The 22,445-nt window shown below is 31.9% G+C and overlaps 1 protein-coding gene across 1 annotated transcript; it reads left to right on the top strand.

The window, feature by feature from the left end:
• Positions 1-2,797: 2,797 nt before the first annotated feature.
• LOC131934966 (angiopoietin-related protein 7) lies at positions 2,798-9,847 on the top strand. The gene is made up of 5 exons (XM_059291240.1): positions 2,798-2,899; positions 3,236-3,996; positions 4,545-4,658; positions 5,889-6,008; positions 9,113-9,847. The coding sequence occupies exons 1-5, from the start codon at positions 2,839-2,841 to the stop codon at positions 9,458-9,460; spliced, it is 1,404 nt and encodes a 467-aa protein (XP_059147223.1). The 5' UTR covers positions 2,798-2,838; the 3' UTR covers positions 9,461-9,847.
• The last annotated feature ends 12,598 nt before the right edge of the window (positions 9,848-22,445 follow it).

Below are 22,445 nucleotides of genomic sequence, written 5' to 3'. Positions count from 1 at the left end.
AATGATAGCTGTGGTGTTTCCTTTCGCTGCATCTAAACTACTTACAACATTTAGAATCAAGTGTATTGTGGTTAGTTTTTATATAATTTCAGCATTGTTTTATATTCCTCGGGCATTTTTTTATATTGTTATTTGGATATTCTACGATAAAATCAATAGTACGTTTCCGGTTCTCGACTACGGTGAATTTATACGATACAATTATGACTTGTTTACATTATACAACACTGGACTCGGAATATTGGTCATTTTGTTTCCAACAGCGCTAATAATGATATGTACGTTTTCTATCGTTATAAAACTTAAAGCGTCAAGCAAAAATGTGAAGAGAATGTCAACATTTGAGTCACACTCCAAGCGAACTAAGGAGGTTCGAACAGCTAAAATATCACTGACAATTTGTTTATCTGCAATTTGTCTAGTGTTGATTCCAACGAATGCATATGCCTTCACCCTTGAAGCTGGCTATGGTCGGCTCTTTACTTATGATGCCCTAAGAATTGTAGAAACTTTTGTAAATTTAATTTATGGACTCAACGCCTCAGTTAATTTTATCATTTATGTCAGATTGAGTCCGAAATTTGCAAAAACCTATAGAACAATATTTTTGTGTCAATGATTCTCAAGATTATAAAAATTTAATATAACTTTCGATGGTGATTTTATATGACGTAAATAATGGTTAATTAATGATATTTTTGTGAAACCGCTTAATTATAGACGTTGTCTTAAGTTCTTATTCATTATTTTAAAAATATTTTTTTTCGATCCCTATAGATGTTGTTTTCTAACAGTGTTATAATGCTGTAAATTACTCAAATAAATTATTAAATGTTGAACACAAGTCTTTGTGTCAATGATTCTATAAAATATTACAAATGTATTATAACCTTAGATGTTGTTTAAATATGACGTAAATAATGGTTAATTAATGATATTTTTGTCTAATCGATTATTACTGTTATTATTCTCATGTTCTTATTTATAATATTTATATTGTTTTCTAACAGTGTTAACAAGTTAATTTCCAGCGAATATAAATTTGTCAATAGAGTGATGTTTTTAAAACCGCCTATTTCGTTCCGTCGCCTAATAATGTCAAAGCTTATTCGTCTTTTTAAAAAAAAACAACCTAGGTATCTTTGGCAAAGCCAGTCACCTCTAATTAAGTTATACTTTTGTAGTAAATGATTTATCAGTGTTTGTGTTTTATTTAACTCATAAAGAAAAATAAACAGTATTACTCTTGAAGTCGTAATCATGTATTTTTTTTAAAATTGTAGTTATAGTTTAAAAATATGTTTATAGATCAATATTCTATTAATGAAAACATGTAAACTATATTCTAGAAATTACATTGTAATTATTGGAATATGTTAATCCGATGGCTGAGATAATACATTTCACGCATCCTTAATGCAGTACCATTAACGGAGGTTGGCGTGGTCGGGTCGGGAAATCTCTTTGTTGCTCAACCTAAATGTCCTGAGTTCCACACCCTGCAAGATGATCTCGATCCTTGAGGACAGCAACCCATCTAGCGGAGAACAGGTACAAAATCAAACAACTGGCTTGTAGTTTTTTCTTCGTTGGACAAAGGCTATGGAAGCAAATCCAGAAAGAAACTGGCTGGAATTCAAGACAACAACCCATATACTGTAAAACAATTTGACACTTTCATTGACAATTACTTAAATTTTGTGTTAGAGGAAATATTTTCCATCGTTACAATGAAGAACGAAGAAAGAAAGAAGTATAATTAACGGAATGTATAATGATAATGTGCTTATCTGCAATTATTGATCCATGACTACATACATTTATTTAATAAAATCTTATTACTGTAAATCGGATCTAGGCAGCTTTAGATCTTTGTGTTAACAATTTATTGTAACTTTTCCCGTCATATAGATACATTACTATCACATATTTAGTTTAAATAATAAACATTGTAGGTTTGATTGACTTATATTTTTAAATAATATTCTAAATGTAAACGAATAAACGTGGGCTTATATATAGAAACGTATACTGATTATTTACTTAATAATATTAAAATCGAAAAAATGTAAAATTAAAAAAGGAATAAAAATTGCATATTTATATTTATGAAGACACTAGAATGTAAAATAGCGGGTCAGATATCGGTATTTGTTTAATAAAGAGTGATTTAAATATTACTTCGTTACTTGTTTTAACTAAACCTAATATAAAGTATCTTTTTTAGATCTGTTTTGGTGATGAAAAATAATGTAGTTACAGTAACACAAAAAACTAATTTTGAGTAGTCTAAAGTGAGAAAAATATGTGCTTTAAATAGCAGCGATTTTATTGTTAAGAGCCATTGTAATATTAGTACATCAAACGATTTTTAAAAATATAACATCTCCTTTCGCGTACCAGTCTATTCTCTGTACAAAGCAAGCACTATTACAGTCAAGTCACTTCAGATGTGGCAAGCTGCATCCTTTCACTGTAAATGTTTCCACTCGACCATTGTGTGCTACATCTTGAAAAACTTAACAGTCAGCTTCTTGTATGAACAGCTCTGTGACACAAAATATCAGTGTACAAACACTTACTCAACTTGTCGGGGAATGTAAAGACAAGTTGACACTTACAAGCTCTTCTGAAACATTACACGTACCACTGTTGCAAAACAACGAGTTTATTTTTAGTACATTGTTGTATAATACTCAGATCCTATTTAATCTGTCATAAAATTGTCCAATCTGGAGGTCATATTTTAGCCACGTGACCACTTTAGATATTTAGTATATAATATAGAAAGTAGACAGCGGTTGACAACGTTGGATACCGAAGATTTTCTAAGTCTACATGAAAATGTCTTCAACAGTGTTTTACACTCTGCTGACCATACATTTCTTTGTGAGCTATGGTAGGTAAACAGTATGAAAATTAATTCTACACATTTGTAAAGAATTCTTATTAATTAATACTTCATAAGTTTGTTAAATATAACTGTCAAGTGTTCATTAAATTCCATCATAAATCCATATTATTATTAATCGATAAAATATCACATTATATTTAAATATATGTATTATAAAATATATTTAATTAAAGATACTCTGTTTTAAGTATCAATCTTTATTTTACTTTTTCCGAAAATAAGTTCTGAAACACAACAATTTAAATTAGGTTTTGAAAAGGTTAACTCATAAAACAATGGCAAAATGAAACAGCTAATATTATGTGTTTTTACAATTTGTAGGTATAAAAATAGACATGAAGAGAGAATTATTTTACCAGGGGAGGGAACTGTTTTGTGCACAACTCCAGTGTACAGAAAACATAAGAGAAGACACTCAGATATCAGCTCTGGTCAACATGTCAGTCTATGTGATCAACGAACCAGGGGACAAGCTAATGTTGGCGTCTGTTTCAGGATCAGATTCAAAGGCTCGAGATTACAAAGTGCCTGGGGTTTTTGTGGACGGGAATATATCCCATCATGGCGGGGAGCTGCAGTTGTTTTTGTCCAATGATTCCGCTTGCCATGATAAAACTTTGAAATGTGAAATATACTTCACGTATAAGAAAGGACAGATTGGGTTCGCAGAAGAAGAGACTGCACCATTACAAAAAGAGAACATGCGGAAATCAGATTTGATGATGAGTTTAAAAGCTAAAACTGTAAACTATGTTAAAACTGTGGACACTATGGCCGCTTTTCTGAAAGCCTTTGAAGATCCAGATAAACTTAAGGGAGCTGACATGTCAATGTCATTACAGATGTCACATTTAAGTAGAGATGACAGCGGTTTTCCAAGGAAAAACTTTACTGACACTCATAAACAAATAGAATCTTCTAATAGTCTACAGATTTTTGAAACAAGATTAAACAACCTGACAGCACAGTTACAGTTTGTAAATGAGAGGTTCAATAATTTAAAAGATAAACGTTTAAACATGACTGAACAAAATACGGAAAAGGAACAAAACACCAATTCGCTAATCTGGACCAAAGAAATGGTATTATTTGTTTATAAACGTTGATTGATTAATGCATAATATTGACATGTTACCGACATTTTTAAAGCAACATTAGCATTTTGTAATTAATTAATAGACTACTAGTTTAGTTTCTTTCATAATATGTCGTGTTAAAGTCTTATTGTAATTGCTAGTTAATTTAGATTTTATTTACGAGCTAAGGAACACAAAATTCAAAATGAAAATATAATCACAACATGGTTATTACACCGTTTGCTCCTAATAAGTAGAATATAATTTTATGCAGCTAATAGCCCGTCTAAAAACATGGCATAATTGGTATACTTCTGTTTTGGTCTTTGTTTTACGGTGTTCTTTTTATTACACAAACGTTGACGGTTTTTGATTGTTTTATACTTGACAAGTCTTTTAGTAAATAACCATTCAAATCGAAGTCTACAAAAGTAAACAATGCAGTAGATATCTGTGTGGTTTTGTCTTACTTACAGAAATAAGAAATATTGGACAGTTGTCAATATGTTTCTAATAGTTTAGTAAAATAACATGCACTATTTTTCAAATTTTAGTGTAAAAGAACACATAACTTCAAGTTAACAAGTAGACAGCTTGTTCAGCTAAACCAATCAAAGTTAACATTCTGTGACACGAAAACGGACGATGGCGGCTGGATTTTAATACAGGTATTACTATAAAAATAAAGGTGGTTATATTATGCACAAATATTCATATAGGTACATTTTTACAAGCTTTAATTTTGTTTTACTTCCTCTATCGACAGTACGTCTGTCGTCAGTTTGTCGTCATAGATCGAAATGGGCGAGTGAAACTTTACGATTTCTAACATACAGATTCGTTTTAGAGTTGGCAAGTGGGTCAAGACTTGAAAGCAATGCAATATGACATTAAATATGAATTCATTGGATGCCTAATTAACTTGAACGGCAAACAATATATGTATAATAGAGCTAAACATTCTTAGTACTTGGTAAATTTATATGCGTTTTTTTTTTGAGAAATCGAAACAGCGTAAATTACTACTTTCGTTATACAGAAATTACTCAAAGTTTGCCAGTACTAAAATTATAGGCTTTTGAAAAATCTAAAAGTAAAATACGTTCCACATTCGGTCATCGGAAAAGTTGATACAGAACTACAAATTTTGTATAATTCTTATATATTAAATTTTATCAATCTAGCTTTAACGGTATTCAAATAATTGTGTTGACAGACAGACACACACACACACACATACACCCACAAACATACGAACAAATAGGCAAAACTATATTTTTCCATGTCAGAGACTTGTAAACAGTCGAGATTCGTGTAAATCTCGATTTTGATTTTTTGTATGATTACAATACTTCCTCTACACTTCGTATACGAAAACGTAAAAAATCATAAACAATGTTTAATAACAAGATTTTATGTACTGATAAATAGAAAATAAATGACTTTCTTTAAATATATAATAATACACGACTATATAAATTACTATAAAGAAAACCGCTGGTCTCTTTCTAAATATTTGTAATTGTATCCATTAGATAAACTAAAAACCCACGCTTTTCTTTATAGTAACATAAATAGTAGTATATTATTATATATTTGAAGAAAATAGTTTCTTTTTTACTTTTTAGAACACTATTACATGAAAACGTGTTATTGAAACGTTTGTAATGCAATTTAAAAAACAAAAATTCGAAAAATATTATAAAATGTTACCCACTTTTACCAACTACAAACATAGAGGAAAAATAACTAGAAGCTAGAACTAAGTTAAAGTATTTGCTAGCATCACTATTTGACCATTAGTCGCAGCTACATGATCAACAAATAATCGAATTCCAGAAATTTTTTAAAACAAATTTTTTAAATCATTTCAATTTGATTTTTAAAATTATTTTTAGCGCCGTGTTGTGGGCGATGTAAACTTCATCAGAGGATGGGACGACTACAAACATGGGTTTGGATCAACGGCAGGAGATTTCTGGCTTGGGAATGACTGGATCTCATGGCTAACTGGGATGGTCAGTTAATACTATATATATATATATATATATATATATATATATATATATATGTATATATATATATATATATATATATATATATATATATATATATATATATATATATATATATGTATGTATATATATATATATATATATATATATATATATATATATATATATATATATATATATATATATATATATATATATATATATATATATATATTTATATATATATATATGTATGTGTGTGTGACCAAGTTGCAGCAGCAGCATGTTCGACGTTCTTTGTTAGATTGGTGTTCAACCTCCTGTGTGTAGGTATTCGCCCGTGGCTTAGGAATTCCCACCTCTAGACAGTTGACAGCTCATTTGGCACCGATTCTCCCACCTCATATAGAGAAACACACTCTGCCCGCAAGTTCAATATTACAACACTTTATTTTTTAATGAATAATAACAGATCCGATAATTAGGTGATACTCAACAGACCTCCAAAGTCACAGGTCCACACACTGTATCACTCCGTAACTCAATCTACTAACACTTGTCTCTGCATTCAGTCCATTCTATATCTCTCTTCATTCCAGCGCCCGATCGTTCCATCTTCTGTATCTCAGCTCACATCTTTGATCTCTACGTTTCTGCATACATCTGTCTCGTTCTACATCTTTCGTCTGGCTCCCAGTGTTTCTTCCAGACTTTTTTCTCCTGGGGGGCACTTGAAATTTTCGGGTGGGGGGGGGGGGGCGGTAGACTCTTCGGGGGGGGGGGGGGGCGGACACTGTTAAATGTATATATTTTCTATATAAATTCCATTTCGTTCGGGGGGTGGGGGCAGTAGAAGATATACCTGGAAGAAACTCTGCTTGCTCCCTCATACCCAAAAGGATCGCCCTTTATATACCCCAGACACACACAGTTGTACATCCGGGGTTGTCGACAATGTCAAACCATTCTATTTCGATACCATCTATTGCATCTTTTCTATTAACAGCTTTTCCATTTATCTTCAACTTTACAAGTCAAATTCTATTTTTAGTAACACTAACTACGTCACCACAGTTTCATAATAACTACTTAATAATTCAGTTCAATAATAGCCTTGACCTTGTCCATATTGACAGACACTATTACGTTGTTTTTGTAATTACACTAGTTACATATATAAAAATATATATATATATATATATATATATATATATATATATATATATATATATATATATATATATATGGTGACAGGACAAATGATCTCAGGACAAATGATCTCAGACAAAATATCTCAGACAAAATATCTCACGGACAAATGATCTCAGGACAAATGATCTCAGGACAAATGATCTCAAGGACAAATGATCTCACGGACAAAAGATACCAGGACAAAATATATCAGGACAAATGATACCACGGACAATTGATCTCAGACAAAATATCTCAGACAAAATATCTCACACCTAAATTTTAATAGTGTATTGGGTGACTTTAGTTGATCTGAACAATTTTTATTAACTGTCGTATGGTTTTGTTTAATATGTTTAATATTGTTTATAGGCCTATATAATAAGTGTAAGAAATGTTGGCCGTATAAATTTATCATATTGCACTTTAAAAATTGTATATTGCATTTTAAAATTAGGATTATTACTATAGAAGATTAAAGAAATTGTTCGATAGACCGCGTAGGCGGGCTTGCCAAACATGAGACAACCCAACCATGTCAGGTGGACGAAACTAGATCAAAGAGGATGAAATAACAATAGAGAAACACCTTCGTATCAAGGTGGCAGCCCGCTTTGATGGTAGAGACATGCCTTAAGGGAAAGACATCCGCCCTCCATGAACAATACAACTAATAGCTAAATTCAATAGTTATGCGTCGGTCACACAATAGTGATCAGGTGACTAATGCTTATTTAAGACAAACAGCGATCATCGCGGAGTTAGAACATGTCAAGCAAGAGTTCACACAATACATGATCACATAGTATTGGAGAGGTGTGATCATAACGATGTACTGTCAGCAAAGAAACGTAAACGTTATGTTTGTGTTGATCATGCAATAAAAACAATAATTTTACGTTACGAACCTAGAGACCCATTAACATTTTTGAAAGATATTTCGCATGTTCTAAACATTATTGTTGTATAGCTACCGTTACTTTGTTTAATACATTATCATTTATCATACCTTTCAGGCTAAAGGAGAAAGTTTGTTTTAATTTTTTTTTTCAAATCGAAGGCCATTACAAAGATTAAGTTAAATAAATCTTTTGATGGTTTATTAAGTTTAACAAATTCATTTTATTCACAATTATGATGCGTAAAGAAAGTAAACAAAACCATATTGACAGTCAATTTAAAAAAAAGTTCAAATGAACTAAAATCATTGTACATACTATCAACATTTTGCTGTGAGATATTTTGTCTGAGATATTTTGTCTGAGATCATTTGTCCATGATATCATTTGTCCTGATATATTTTGTCCTGGTATCTTTTGTCCTTGAGATCATTTGTCCTTGAGATCATTTGTCCTGAGATCATTTGTCATGGAACCATATATATATATATACAGTTTCTGTATTTATGATTCTTTTACCTTTCATTAATGTTTAAAAGTATAGCCCTTTCCCATACACTAATTAAGCGTTTAGATCACAATCTAGAGATGAACGTGAAAACTAGGTACTAATAGTAAATTAATTATTTCTTTATTATATCGTTTTAGATTCTAGATTTGCCAATCAGCAATATTACTATCAAAATAATCAAAACGTTAGAAATAATCAAAAGGAGAAAAAAAGTTTTAAATATATGCGAGTGTGATAAAACTTAATGCAATTCGTAAGCAGTGAACACCTTCTTAAAGCACGCGACAGACAAGAGCTATAATAACGTATATGTTTTACAAAATAGTGTCTGTAGAATTTGGATAGTTCAAGGACCATTATTTTTACAAATACAAAATTTCCGTTATACTCACAAAATATACGCCAAAATGATAAATATCTATGAAATATATGTTAAATTATGTGATTGAGCACTGTGTTGATGTTCTCTCATGTTTAATAAAGGTGAAGATAAATTAATCTCTTGCCATAATCTACACATGTTTCAGGGTTACACTGAGTTGAGGGTCGATTTAGACATTGGAAATACAAGACAATATGCAGAGTATATCAATTTTACAGTTGACAACGAAGCGGCCAAATACAAGATGAACTTGTCGTCATTTAGGGGAAACGCTACAGACCGTTTAAGTCACCACAATGGTATGAAGTTCACCACTATAGATAGCGATAACGATGAAAACAGTGGTAACTGTGCTCAGTTATACAAGGGTGCGTGGTGGTATAAAAGCTGTCATAGTTCCAATCTAAATGGATTATGGAACGTTTCTGGAAATACAGGGATTTTTTGGAATGGAGATGTCAAGTTTGTGGAAATCAAACTACGTAAAATATAATCATTGATCAATATCGAGCATTACTAGAATTAATGAGTTTCATAATCATACTTAAATTACATGTAGAATATTGACTTTTTAAAGGATGTTTTTGTTAGAAATATATTGTGATCTAAATGTGTCGTTGAAGAGTAGAGAAAATGATATTAACCCCAATGTTTCGAGTTCGGACTCCGGGATTATTGCCTTGGAACATCACAGTGTATCCTCAGCTCTAATAAGTACATGATTTACTTTATGTATGATAGTGCTTACAATAGTATCATTTCATATGAAGACGTCAAATAAACAGGCTGAATTTACATCATCTACCTTATGTATAGTAATGTCTGAGAAGGCAGCTTTACTTACGTTAATAATTACAAAAAGGCAATATTCTTTTTTTTTTTTATAAAAGTTAAATGTAAGAAAAAATAGTTGCCTGACAAAAATGTATAAAGCGTATATTAAAATAGTATATCATTATTAATAAAATAACCTAATTTGATATCAATATACTACTAAAACTCGTTTGTTTACATGTTTGGATATTTATTTGTTTGTTTGTTTATTTTATTTTATTTTTTTGTTTGTCCGTTTGGTTCTACAGAAGATTGAAACAGTTCCAAAAGTGCTTTTATTAATTAGCCAACCAACAAACTAGAAACACGCAGAAAAAAAGGCAAAATTCACCAACATATTTAACGCTTACCAATTCACTTTTGTCCTTCCATTGTTGCTTCTTAAAACAAACCTGACATTAGACCCCAGAAAACTATTCAAGCCAAAGCAATACCAATAGCCACATGCAGGTTCAAAGAAACCGACATCAGCGGTGAGCAGATTGATTTGTATTGAAAACTTTCTTCTCACGTCAAATAGCAAGAGCTTTCTATCAAAGAAATGCGCAGCTGTGCTTGTATTTCACAAAGGGATTTAACCAGTTATGAGGTATAGGCTTACGAAGACTTAAGTAAGTTGAGGAAGTGTGGAATGTGCTGGAGGCATTTTTAGGTTCGTTTAGAAAGACATCGGTTAATTATTCGTTTGGATATTAAAGATTGTACACAGTAAAAACAAGCTCGAAAAAAAACTAGCTCAAATGAAAAGAAAGATTACTTTCACTTGAACATGAACTTTTATTTTTATTATAACTTTAAAAAGACAGATTGTGAGCGATGCCTCGCAAATACTCAATAATGGTGGACTCATTAAATTTTTTTACAACAGTTAAAATTCGAGAGCTGCTATCAATATATATATATATATATATTTCTGTTTTGGTAAACAGTGACCTGAATTGATCTGTGTACAATAAACCTCTTGGAGAGATTGTTCCTTTTTAATAAAAGTCAATAAATATCCAAATATTTGAGTGGAAACATCCGATATCAACTTGGTATAGTTGTTGAAGGCCAGAGTCCTGAATTTTTCTGTATCTTTTGAATTGTTAAGAATGTGTTGCTTTGATCCGCATGGCTCCCACATGTGGATGGCTTATATCTAAGGTGTTGTCGGTGCCCGATCTTTGATCAAATACAACTAAGGTCACTCCTTGATTTCAAAAAGCATTTTTTAGGTAGAAACTCTTTTCTTAGTCGTAAAAAAAATAATTAATTTAATGTAATTTTTTAAAATTTCTTGGTTCACATCATCGTTATTTTATCTTTATATAAACCTCAGTCCGGGGGTTATTATCCGGGGGGTTTATATCGCGGGGGGGTTTTCGTCCAGGGGGTTTATGTCGCGGGGGGGTTTTGTCCAGGGGGTTTACGTCGCGGGGGGTTTTTGTCCAGGGGGTTTATGTCCAGGGGGTTTTTGACCGGACACCAGACCAAACCTATACTAACCTTGGAGATCTGGACGAAACTGAGGCAATCAAACACGTTTTCACATAACATTACATAAACTGGTAAAAAACGGATTGTCACAACTCACAGCACGAGGACTGTAAACCTCCTGGACAAACCCCCCCCCCCCCCGCGACATAAACCCCCTGGACGAAAACCCCCCGCTTCATTTAGCTTCCTTTATAATTATCTAAACTGAGATTTATTTGAAATAGAAAAAAATGGCTTAACGTTTCGCTTTTTAGGTAATATATTCAGTCAATTTACAAGCAGTAAACGTGAAAACGTTCACTAAAAATCTTAAATTTAAAATAGAAATAAGAAAAAAATGTAAAAAAAAAAAAAACCGCTTCTTTAGCTTGATGTATTTTTATAGTAAAATTCTTTAGTGCATGTTTATCACCAGCATAGAATGTGACGAGTAATGTTTCGTTAAAATAATTATAATTTGTAATTGTAAATACGTTAACTAAAAACTCTTAAATTTAAAATAGAAACAATAAGAATGGTAAAAAGAGTGCTTCATTAACTTGATACATTATTTATCCTACAGCGAATTAGTTTGTCGCTAACATAGAATGTAACGAGTAATTTTAAAAAAAATTGTTTTGTGTCATTGTGTAACAATCATGTTAGATCTAATTACTTGAATAGTTAATGTAAATAACATAGCAAGAGATACATACGTGGAGATGGGAGACATAAACAAAAGTATTGTAGCAGACGTAGTGCTTGATATTTCTAAAACAGACTTGTTTTATTTCAAACTTATATTCAGCGGCATCATCCTTCCAACTTTATGTTTCACTGGAATTGTGGGGAACAGCCTCACAATTTTAATCCTTGTTTACACTTGCCTAAGGGAAACAACCACTATTATTTTAACCGCTTTGGCCGTGTCGGATCTGTTCTCCTCCCTTACACAGCTACATTTTCCACTGGAGAGCTTGGCTCGCTTGATTGACAATGCCGTGTTTTACTACATCTTCTCGCATTTCACCGCCTATGTTCTAGGATGGAACCAGTATGCCATATGCACCAGCGTACAGATGGCTACAGTCATTGCCGTAGAGAGAATGATAGCTGTGCTGTTTCCTTTCGCTGCATCTAAACTACTTACAACATTTAGAATCAAGTGTATTGTGGTTAGTTTTTATATAATTTCAGCAGGATTTTATATTCCTCGGGCATTTTTGTATATTGCAGTTATTTGGATATTCTACGATAAAATCAATAGTACAATTCCGGTTCTTGACTACGGTGTATTTATACGATACAATTATGACATGTTTACATTATACAACACTGGACTCGGAATATTGGTAATTTTGTTTACAACAGCGATAATAATGATATGTACGTTTTCTATCATTATAAAACTTAAAGCGTCAAGCAGAAATATGAAAAGAATGTCAACATTTGAGTCACACTCCAAACGAACTAAGGATGTTCGAACAGCTAAAATCTCACTGACAATTTGTTTATCTGCAATTTGTTTAGTGTTGATTCCAACAAATGCATACGCCTTCACCCTTGAAGCTGGCTATGGCCGGCTCTTTACTTATGATGCCCTAAGAATTGTAGAAACATTTGTAAATTTAATTTATGGACTCAACGCCTCAGTTAATTTTATCATTTATGTCAGATTGAGTCCGAAATTTGCAAAAACCTATAGAAAGATATTTTGTGTCAATGATTCTCAAGAATAGTAAAAATTACTATAACTTTAGACATTGTTTTAAATATGACGTAAATCATGATTGATCATAGATATTATGGTCACATTATTTAAATATAAACTTTGTCTTTCTGTTATTATTCTCAACTTCTAATTCATTAGATTAAAAATATTTGTATTTAAAAAAAATTCTATTGATATTGTTTTCTAACAGTGTTATCAAGCTATAAATCAAGTATGTAGTCAATCCGCTTTATCGGGCGAGTTTAACTCGGGCCTTTCTAAAATAGTATAGAGAGTGATATTTTTAGAACTCTTATAATGACGAAATTAATTTGTCCACAAGTTTCCATTTAATATTTTTTTCTACTTATTCCAATTGATAACTGGCCCGGCAGTCTACTAGAAAAAATCCCTGAGACCTCATAGGAATCTATCTATGTAGGCCCTCATGAACAGTCTTGTAATAGTCCTAGCAGAATTGTGATTATTTTTAAAAATTGTTTGTTTTTTAAAATTTAAACATTACTTCATACCAAGGCGTTTATAGATTAATGATTGGTTGTGAAAAAATAGGCCTATACACAATACACATTTTTCAATCAGGGCCTTTGGACACTTTAAAATTTCCCCGGTCTATTGGACACAGCCAGTCACCTTTGATTAAGTCGTATTCGTGTAGTAATTTATTGATTTAGTATTGTTTGTATTTTATTTAACTCAAGAATATATAATGATAAATATAAAATATTACACTAGCAATCGTAATATTGTTGTTTTTTAATTGTTATGATAGTTCAACAAATATGTTTTAAAAATTAACGAAAAAGATTTAAGCCGTATTCTGAAAAGTACTTTAAAAATACTTTGTGATTTCTGGAATAATAATACTGTTCACTCATCCGTAATGCAGTACGATTAACGGAGATTGGCGTGGTCGAGTCGGTATGGCTCTTGTTGTTAAACTAAATGTCCTTCTGCAGATGATCTCGATACTTATCGAGAGCAACCCAGCGGAGTCAAGTACAAAATCAAACAACTGGCTTGTAGTTTTTTCTTCGTTGGACAAAGGCTATGGAAGCAAATCTAGAAAAAAAAAACAATAGGCTGGAATTGTAGTCAACATCCCAATTAGTGCTAAACAATTTGACACTTTCATTGACAATTACTTAACTTTTTTTGTTAGAGGAAATATTTTCCAACGTTACAATGAAGAATGAAGAAAGAAAGAAGTATAATTAACGTAAAGTATAATGAGAATGTGCTTATCTGCAATTATTGTTCCATGACTACATACATTTATTAATAAAACCTTAATACTGTAAATCATATCTAGCCAGCATTAGATCTTTGTATTAGCATAATTGTAATTTTTCGCGTCATATAGATATTTTATTATCACATACTTAATATAAATAATAAACATTGAAACTCGATCGTGGTATATTTTTAAATACAATTCTGAATGTAAATGAATAAACGGAGGCCTATATATAGAAACGTATACTGATTATTTATTTAATAATATTAAAATGTAAAAATATAAAAGGAATAAAAATTGCATATTTATGTGTATGAAGACACTAGAATGTACAATAGCGGGGCACATATCGGTATTTTTTTTAAAGAGTTATTTAAATTTTACTTCATTACATGGTTTAACAAAACCTACTCTTAAGTATCTGTTTAGTCTGTTTTGGTGAAGAAAAATATTGTAGTTACATTAAAACAAAAAAAAACAACTAATTTTCAGTAGTCTAAAGTGAGAAAAAATGTGCATTAAATAGTAGCGATTTTATTGTTAAGAGCAATTGTAATATTTAGTACATCAAAAGATTTTTAAAATTATACCATCTTCTTTCGCGTACCAGTTTGTTCTCTGTACAATCCAAGTGCTACTACAGTCAAGTCACTTCAGATGTAGCCAGCTGCATCCTTTCACTGTAATTGTTTCCACTCGAGAATTGTGTGCTACATCTTGAAATACTTAACAGTCAGCTTCTTGTATGAACTGCTCTGTGACACAAAATATCAGTGTACAAACACTTACTCAACTTGTCGGGGAATGTCTCAAAAAGCTGACACTTATAAGCTCTTCTGAAACATTACACGTACCACTGTTGCAAAACAACAAGTTTATTTTAGTACATTGCTGTAAAACATTTTAATCCTATTTTATCTGCCTTAAAATTATCCAATCTGGAGGTCATATTTTAACCACGTGACCACTTTAGACATTTAGTATATAATATAGAAAGTAGACAGCGGTTGACAACGTTGGACACCGAAGATTTTTTAAGCCTACATAAAAATGTCTTCAACAGTGTTGTACACTCTGTTGATAATATGTTTTTCTGTGAGCTATGGTAGGTAAATATTCAAAAATTAATTTTACGCATTTTTCGAGATTCTTATTAATTAATACTTCATCAATTTTTTAAATATAACTGTCAAGTGTTTACTAAATTCCATCATACATCCATATTTTTATTAATCGATAAACATCACATTCTGTTTAAATATATGTATTATGAAATATATTTAATTTAAGATACTCTTTTTAAGTATCACTCTTTTTTTTACTTTTTCCCGAAAAAGTTCTAAATCACAAAAATTTATATTAGTTTTTGAAAAAGTTAAATCATAAAACAATCGCAAAATGAAACAGTAAATGTTTTGTCTTTTTTCGCTATTTGTAGGTTTAAAAATAGACATGAAGAGAGAATTATTTTACCAGGGGAGGGAATTGTTTTGTGCACAACTCCAGTGTACAGAAAACATAAGAGAAGACACTCATATATCAGCTCTGGTCAACATGTCAGTCTATGTGATCAACCAACCAGGGGACAAGCTAATGTTGGCGTCTGTTTCAGGATCAGATTCAAAGGCTCGAGATTACAAAGTGCCTGGGGTTTTTGTGGATGGGAATATATCCCACCATGTCGGAGAACTGCAGTTGTTTTTGTCCAATGATTCCGCTTGCCATGATAAGACATTTAAATGTTAAATATACTTCACGTATAAGACAGGAGAGATTGGGTTTGCGGAAAAAGAGACTGCAGCATTACGAAAAGAGAACATGCGGAAATCAGATTTAGTGATGAGTTTAAAAGCTAAAACTGTGAACTATGTTAAAACGGTGGACACTATGGCCGATTTCCTAAAAACGTTTGAAGATCCAAGTAAACTTAAGGGAGCTGACATGTCAATGTCATTACAGATGTCACATTCAAGTAGCGATGACAGTATTTTCCCAGTTAAAGAGCAAAATGTCACTCGTAAACAAATAGAATCTTCTAATGGTCTACAGATTTTTGAAACAAGATTAAACAACCTGACAGCACAGTTACAGTTTGTAAATGAGAGATTCAATAATTTAAAAGATAAACGTTTAAACATGACAGAGCAAAATACGGAAAAGGAACAAAACACCAACTTGCTAATCTGGACAAAGGAAATGGTATTATGTTTTCATAATAAAGACATGTTACTAAAATTTTCGAAGGAAAATTAGCATTTAGAAATATTATAATAGACAACAACTGTATTTCTTTATTTTCTTTCTTATTAAGTCAAGTTAAAGTTTTCTCGTAATTGCTAGTTAATTTACATTATATTTACGTGTTAAAGAACATTGAATTCAAAATTTGTTTATAAAACTTTAGTTAAATAACTTGTAATATTTTTCTATTTTTAGTGTAAAAGAACACATAACTTCAACTTAACAAGTAGACAGCTTGTTCAACTCAACCAATCAAAGTTAACATTCTGTGACACGGAAACTGACGGTGGCGGCTGGATTTTAATACAGGTATTACTATAAAAATAAAGGAGGTTATAGTATGCACAAATAGTCATATAGGTACATTTTTACAAGCTTTAATTTACCTTACTTCCTCTATCGACAGTACGTCTGTCGTCAGTTTGTCGTCATAGAACGAAATGGGCGAGTGAAACTTTTCAATTTCTAACAAACGGATTCGTTTTTAAGTTGGCAAGTGGGTCAAAACTTGAAAGCAATGCAATATGGCATTAAATATGAATTCATTGGATGCCTTATTAACTTGAACGGCAAACAATATATGTATAATAGAGCTAAACATTATTAGTACTTGGTAAATTTATATGCGTTTTTTTTTAGAAATCGGAAACAGCGTAAATTACTACTTTCGGTATACAGAAATTACTTAAAATTTGCCAGAAGGCAGAAAATTAGATCTTGTACTTATCTGTGCAATTTATTTTATTAATCAATCTGAATCAGTACTAAAATTATAGGCTTTTGAAAAAACTAAAAGTAAAATACGTTAAACTTTCGGTCATCGGAAATCTCTGAGAAGTTGATACAGAACTACGCATTTTTTACAATACTTATATATTAAATTTTATCAACCTAACTGTAAAGGTACTCAAATTATGGTGTTGACAGATACACACACACACACACACATATATATATATATATATATATATACATACACCCACAGACATACGAACGAAATTGCAAAACTATATTTTTCAAACTCATAGACTTTTTAACAGTCGAGATTCGTGAAAATCTCGATTTTGATTTTTTGCATGATTACAATACTTCCTCTATACTTCGTATACCAAAACGTAAAAATTCATAAACAATGTTTAATAACAAGATTTTATGTAATAAAAAATAGAAAATAAATGATTTTCTTTAAATATATAATAATACACTACTATTTAAATTACTATAAAGAAAAGCGCGGGTTTCTTCCTCAATATTTGTAATTGTATCCAATAGACAAAATAAGAACCCACGCTTTTTTTTTATAGTAACATAAATAGTAGTATATTATACAGTAGTAATACAGGTATTACTTTAAGAAAGTAGGTGTTTAATATAAGAATCATTTAGGTATATTTAAAAAAAATAACATGATACTCACATAAACTAATAAAAAAGATTATTTACAAATAAATTTCAAATAACACGAAGTTAGAATGTATTTGCTTGGACAACTATTTGACCGTTTGTCGCAATAAATTATCGAATTCCAATTTTTTTAAACACATGTTTAAAATAATTTCAATTAAAAAATACTTTTAGCGCCGTGTTGTGGGCGATGTAAACTTCACCAGAGGATGGGACGACTACAAACATGGGTTTGGATCAACGGCAGGAGATTTTTGGCTTGGGAATGACTGGATCTCCTGGCTTACTGCGATGGTCAGTTAAAATCTATATCTAATGATTCGTTTCTGTATTCAAATTTATAATTAGAAAGAAAACAATTTATGCAGTTTTTCTTATTCTTTAACTATGATTAACTTGTAGAGCAATTAAACAAACGAACATATTTGGGACACTTGGCTTAAGCGGTTGAGCACTAGACTGGTAACTTGAAAGTTAGGGGCCAACTCATGAGACTGTCCCTGAGTCCACCCACCTAGTTTGAGAACCTAGCTTATGTTAGGGAAAAGTACAGGCGGCTAGGCAAAGAGATAACATGTGCTGATGTTAAAAAACATATGAACTCTAATTCATCTACCAACAGATCTCAAGGATTAAGAAGGTTTCTTTTTTTTCTTTACACATTTCGGCAAAATAAAAGTAACCCTTTACCTTTCTAATGGATTAAGCATGTAGTAAGATCAGATTCAAGAGATGAATATATAATTATTTACTTGTATTTTTACGATTTTTTTACATTCCATTTAAATTCTTTATTTACGACAATTGTACAATCGAAAAAATCGAACCTTTTACAATTAATCATCAAGAGAATGATAGTTCTAAATACACGTGACTGTGATAATACTTAATTAATGTCGAAATCAGATTACACTTTGTATGTCTAAATGCCTATTTTGTATTTTTTAATTATATATTTGCAACACCTCAATAGTATTATCAAAATAAAAAAAAGTATTTACGATTATGATAATAGTTAATAAGTCGTAGGCGTAAAACACATCTTATAAAGAAATGCGATATAAAGCAAGATACTCTTTTAAACCTGACGTACATTTGGCCAAGCGAAGTAGCATTTAACTATTTTAAAAATATGTTTGCTGTATCATTTGACCACGCCTTCTCAAAGGGTCATACGTTAGTCCATGATTTTTATTACTAAAGTATTACGTCTTGTTGTTTACTCTGTGCATTAAAATAATAAATGAAATATGTCCGTAGAGAGGATAAGGGTATGAAACAAGATTTAAGTGATATTGAAGACTGGGTTGATGTTCTCCCTTAATTGGTTTACGTTATAACTAAACGCTTATCTAACTACAATCTACACTTATTTCAGGGCTACACTGAGTTGAGGTTTGATTTAATCATCGGAGATCAAATCCGATATGCACAGTACAGCAATTTTAAAGTTGACAATGAAGCGGCCAAGTACACGATGAGCTTATAATCATTTAGGGGAAACACTACAGATAGTTTAAGTGTCCACAGTGGGATGATGTTCTCCACGATAGACAATGATAACGATGCCTATACTGAGAACTGTGCTCAGGTATACAAGGGTGGCTGGTGGTACAGAAAACATTGTTACCAAACAAATCTAAATGGTGTATGGAATGTCTCTTTTGGTGAAGGAATTTATTGGAATGGATATGCCAAGTTTGTTGAGATGAAATTACGCTCCACATAATCAGAAAAGGAAATTTGTTCAGTGCTAATAGTGTGGACAATATTATGTACAATTTTTTCTTAAATACTTGCTAGAATATTTGAAATATTTTAAATTGTTGTACTGTTATGTTTCGTTGTTTTTTATGCATGATTTAAATAATTACTATTTGCTGTTACTGTTTAGGAATATTTCAGTAAGTTAAGTTAACGCTAGGTGCATTAAAATGTTGTATTCAATAAATTTATTAGGTTTCTATAACTCTTAATATTATGGATTTATTTAATTTTTAATACATTAAAAAAATAATCTTTAAACTAAAAGTGTTGTCATGTCAATAAATGTATTACAATCGGTATTGAAGATGAAGCCGTCTCAGAAGTAAATAGATGAAGTAAATACTAGAAGGGTCATGTAATTAAGATGAAACTAGATTAAAATTTAATTAATGACTGGAGTTTGACGCTGTAATGGGAAATAAGACAGACAATGACAAGTTAGACTTGGAAACGCTTAGCAGACAAGAGCCGACTACCTTTTTGTTGGGGCCCTATAAGAATAAGTATTTAGATTTATTTTCTTCAACTTGACTGAATTCATTTTCTTAAGTCTATGAGGAACAAAGAGCTGCAGCTACACCTACTTTTATTTTCCCCTGGAAGTTCCAGTCCATCATTTGCCTCGCGATGTTGAAATCAACTTTTTTTAGTGCGTTCCTGATCCATCGTTATTTGCAGTCTTTAATATACCTGTCTATCGGCTGTTGTTTTGTTGTTTGTCAGATGTGCTTAAAAGAAGTTTATACAATTACATGTATTAATTACTGTTGAAAACTGTTACTTTGACAAAGCCGGAACAATTATTTCTAACAGGCTATTTGGATATATATTTTAAAAAATACTCTGTGTTTTATTAAAATCATTGAGTTAGATGACGCTATATACCTAAAAAATCCCGAAACACTTTAAACAATGTTGCTATGCTACGATGAGATCATGTGTCATAAACACACACACACACATATATATATATATATATATATATATATATATATATATATATATATATATATATATATATATATATATATATAGGCCCCTATATATAATATTTTATACTTGCGGAGATATAGATATTATACAAAATGTAATATTCATTGTAGAATACACCTCCGACAAACGAACCCCTCAGTTTATTCCGAGTCTTTCCCCGTTTCAGTTAGTGTTGCTTGAAGAGTAGCTGTAAAACCTTGATTAAGAAAAACTAGAGGCTTAATAAAAAAAGACATAGCCCTAACATCTATAACACTTAGGTCCTCTGGTGCAAAAAAAGGAATAAGCCAAGTAATTAATTTTTTATGTTAAAAAAAAAGAGATGTGAAAACATAACTAACAAAAACAATTATGATTCAAGCATCCTTTCAGATTTTTTTTTTGCAACAATTACACCAATTCAAGCTATCTTTTTATTTCGAGGGTTCCTAAATTATTAGCCAATAATAATAATAATTAAACATCTAATTAAATTAAAAAAATAAATAGACCTGTATTGTCATCGAACGTATCTGAGCAGATTTAACGGATTCGCTGCATTAGAAGTGGGTCGAAGCGGTCGTCGATAAATGACGTCACCCTCGTAGGGGGAAGGGGGGTCGGTATTTTTGTGACGGTGAGGGAGGGGATGTTCAGATGTGTGACGTCGCACTCATGATTTATAAAAAAGCAATGTTGGAAAACACAGGCTACAGGACATGCAAGAAAAAGTTGATGCATTAGGAGCCATCTCGCAGCGCGTAGGTCTGAAGATCAACAAAGTAAAGACGGAAATGATGAGAATTAACAATAAAAAGGAGGCTCCAGTGTCAATAGACGGAAGACAGGTAAATGATGTGCAAGAGTTTGTCTACCTTGGCAGCAAGATCAGCAAAACGGGAGGCACAGAGGAGGACATACGCGCTAGAGTTAATAAAGCCCGCTGCGCTTTCACAGTCCTGCGACCCATATGGAAAAGTTCGGCCATCTCCATTACCACAAAAATTAGGATATTTAACTCTAATGTCAAGGCAGTTCTGCTGTATGGAGCAGAGACATGGAGAGTCTCCAAGGCAAGCACAGCAAAGATACAGACCTTCATGAATAGATGCCTTAGACAGATACTGAAACTGAGATGGCAGGACAAAGTGCCGAATTTGGAACTATGGAGGAAAGCTAGGCAGGAGCCTATATGTGTGCAAATAAGAAGGAGGAAGTGGCGCTGGGTGGGTCACACACTGCGAAAGGCTCACACAAATGTTACACGCCAAGCGCTTGAGTGGAACCCCCAGGGAAAGCGGAAGAGAGGGCGCCCAAGACAGACCTGGAGGCGGAGTCTTCTTGAAGAACTGAAGCCAATAGGGATGTCTTGGGAGATGTCAAAATTAATAGCCGAGGATAGGAAGAAATGGAAGGAAATGGTGGAGGCCCTATGCTCCATAAGGAGCAAAGAGGACTAACTAACTAATGTTGGAAAACGAATTTTAGCCGTTATTTCGCGTTTCAGAAAACTTAATAAATTGTAATAGGAATTGATTAAAAAGCCCTATGTTGACAGAGTTCAGACAAGATTTTAAAAAAAATATCGATGTTTTATGAAAAATTTAATTGCAGTTTTGGAAGGGGTTGTTGGCTGACATGTGACGTCATTTAAGGGGGGGGGGGTTCTGGCTTTTTGTGAAGATGTGTGACGTATGTGAGGGGGAGGTAAAAAACATGACCTCGTATATGGATGAACCCATAATTGAGTTGCAAGTTTTGCAACAAACCCACAAATAGACGTAACATTTATTATAGAATACATTTCCAGCAATCGAACTAAATAAAAAAGTG

Source organism: Physella acuta, unplaced genomic scaffold (genome assembly GCF_028476545.2).
Source record: "Physella acuta isolate Inbredline_101_S28 unplaced genomic scaffold, ASM2847654v3 ptg000124l, whole genome shotgun sequence".
NCBI lineage: Eukaryota > Metazoa > Mollusca > Gastropoda > Physidae > Physella > Physella acuta.
Note: the sequence above shows the minus strand (reverse complement) of the source record. Positions and strands in the feature narration are given on the sequence as shown.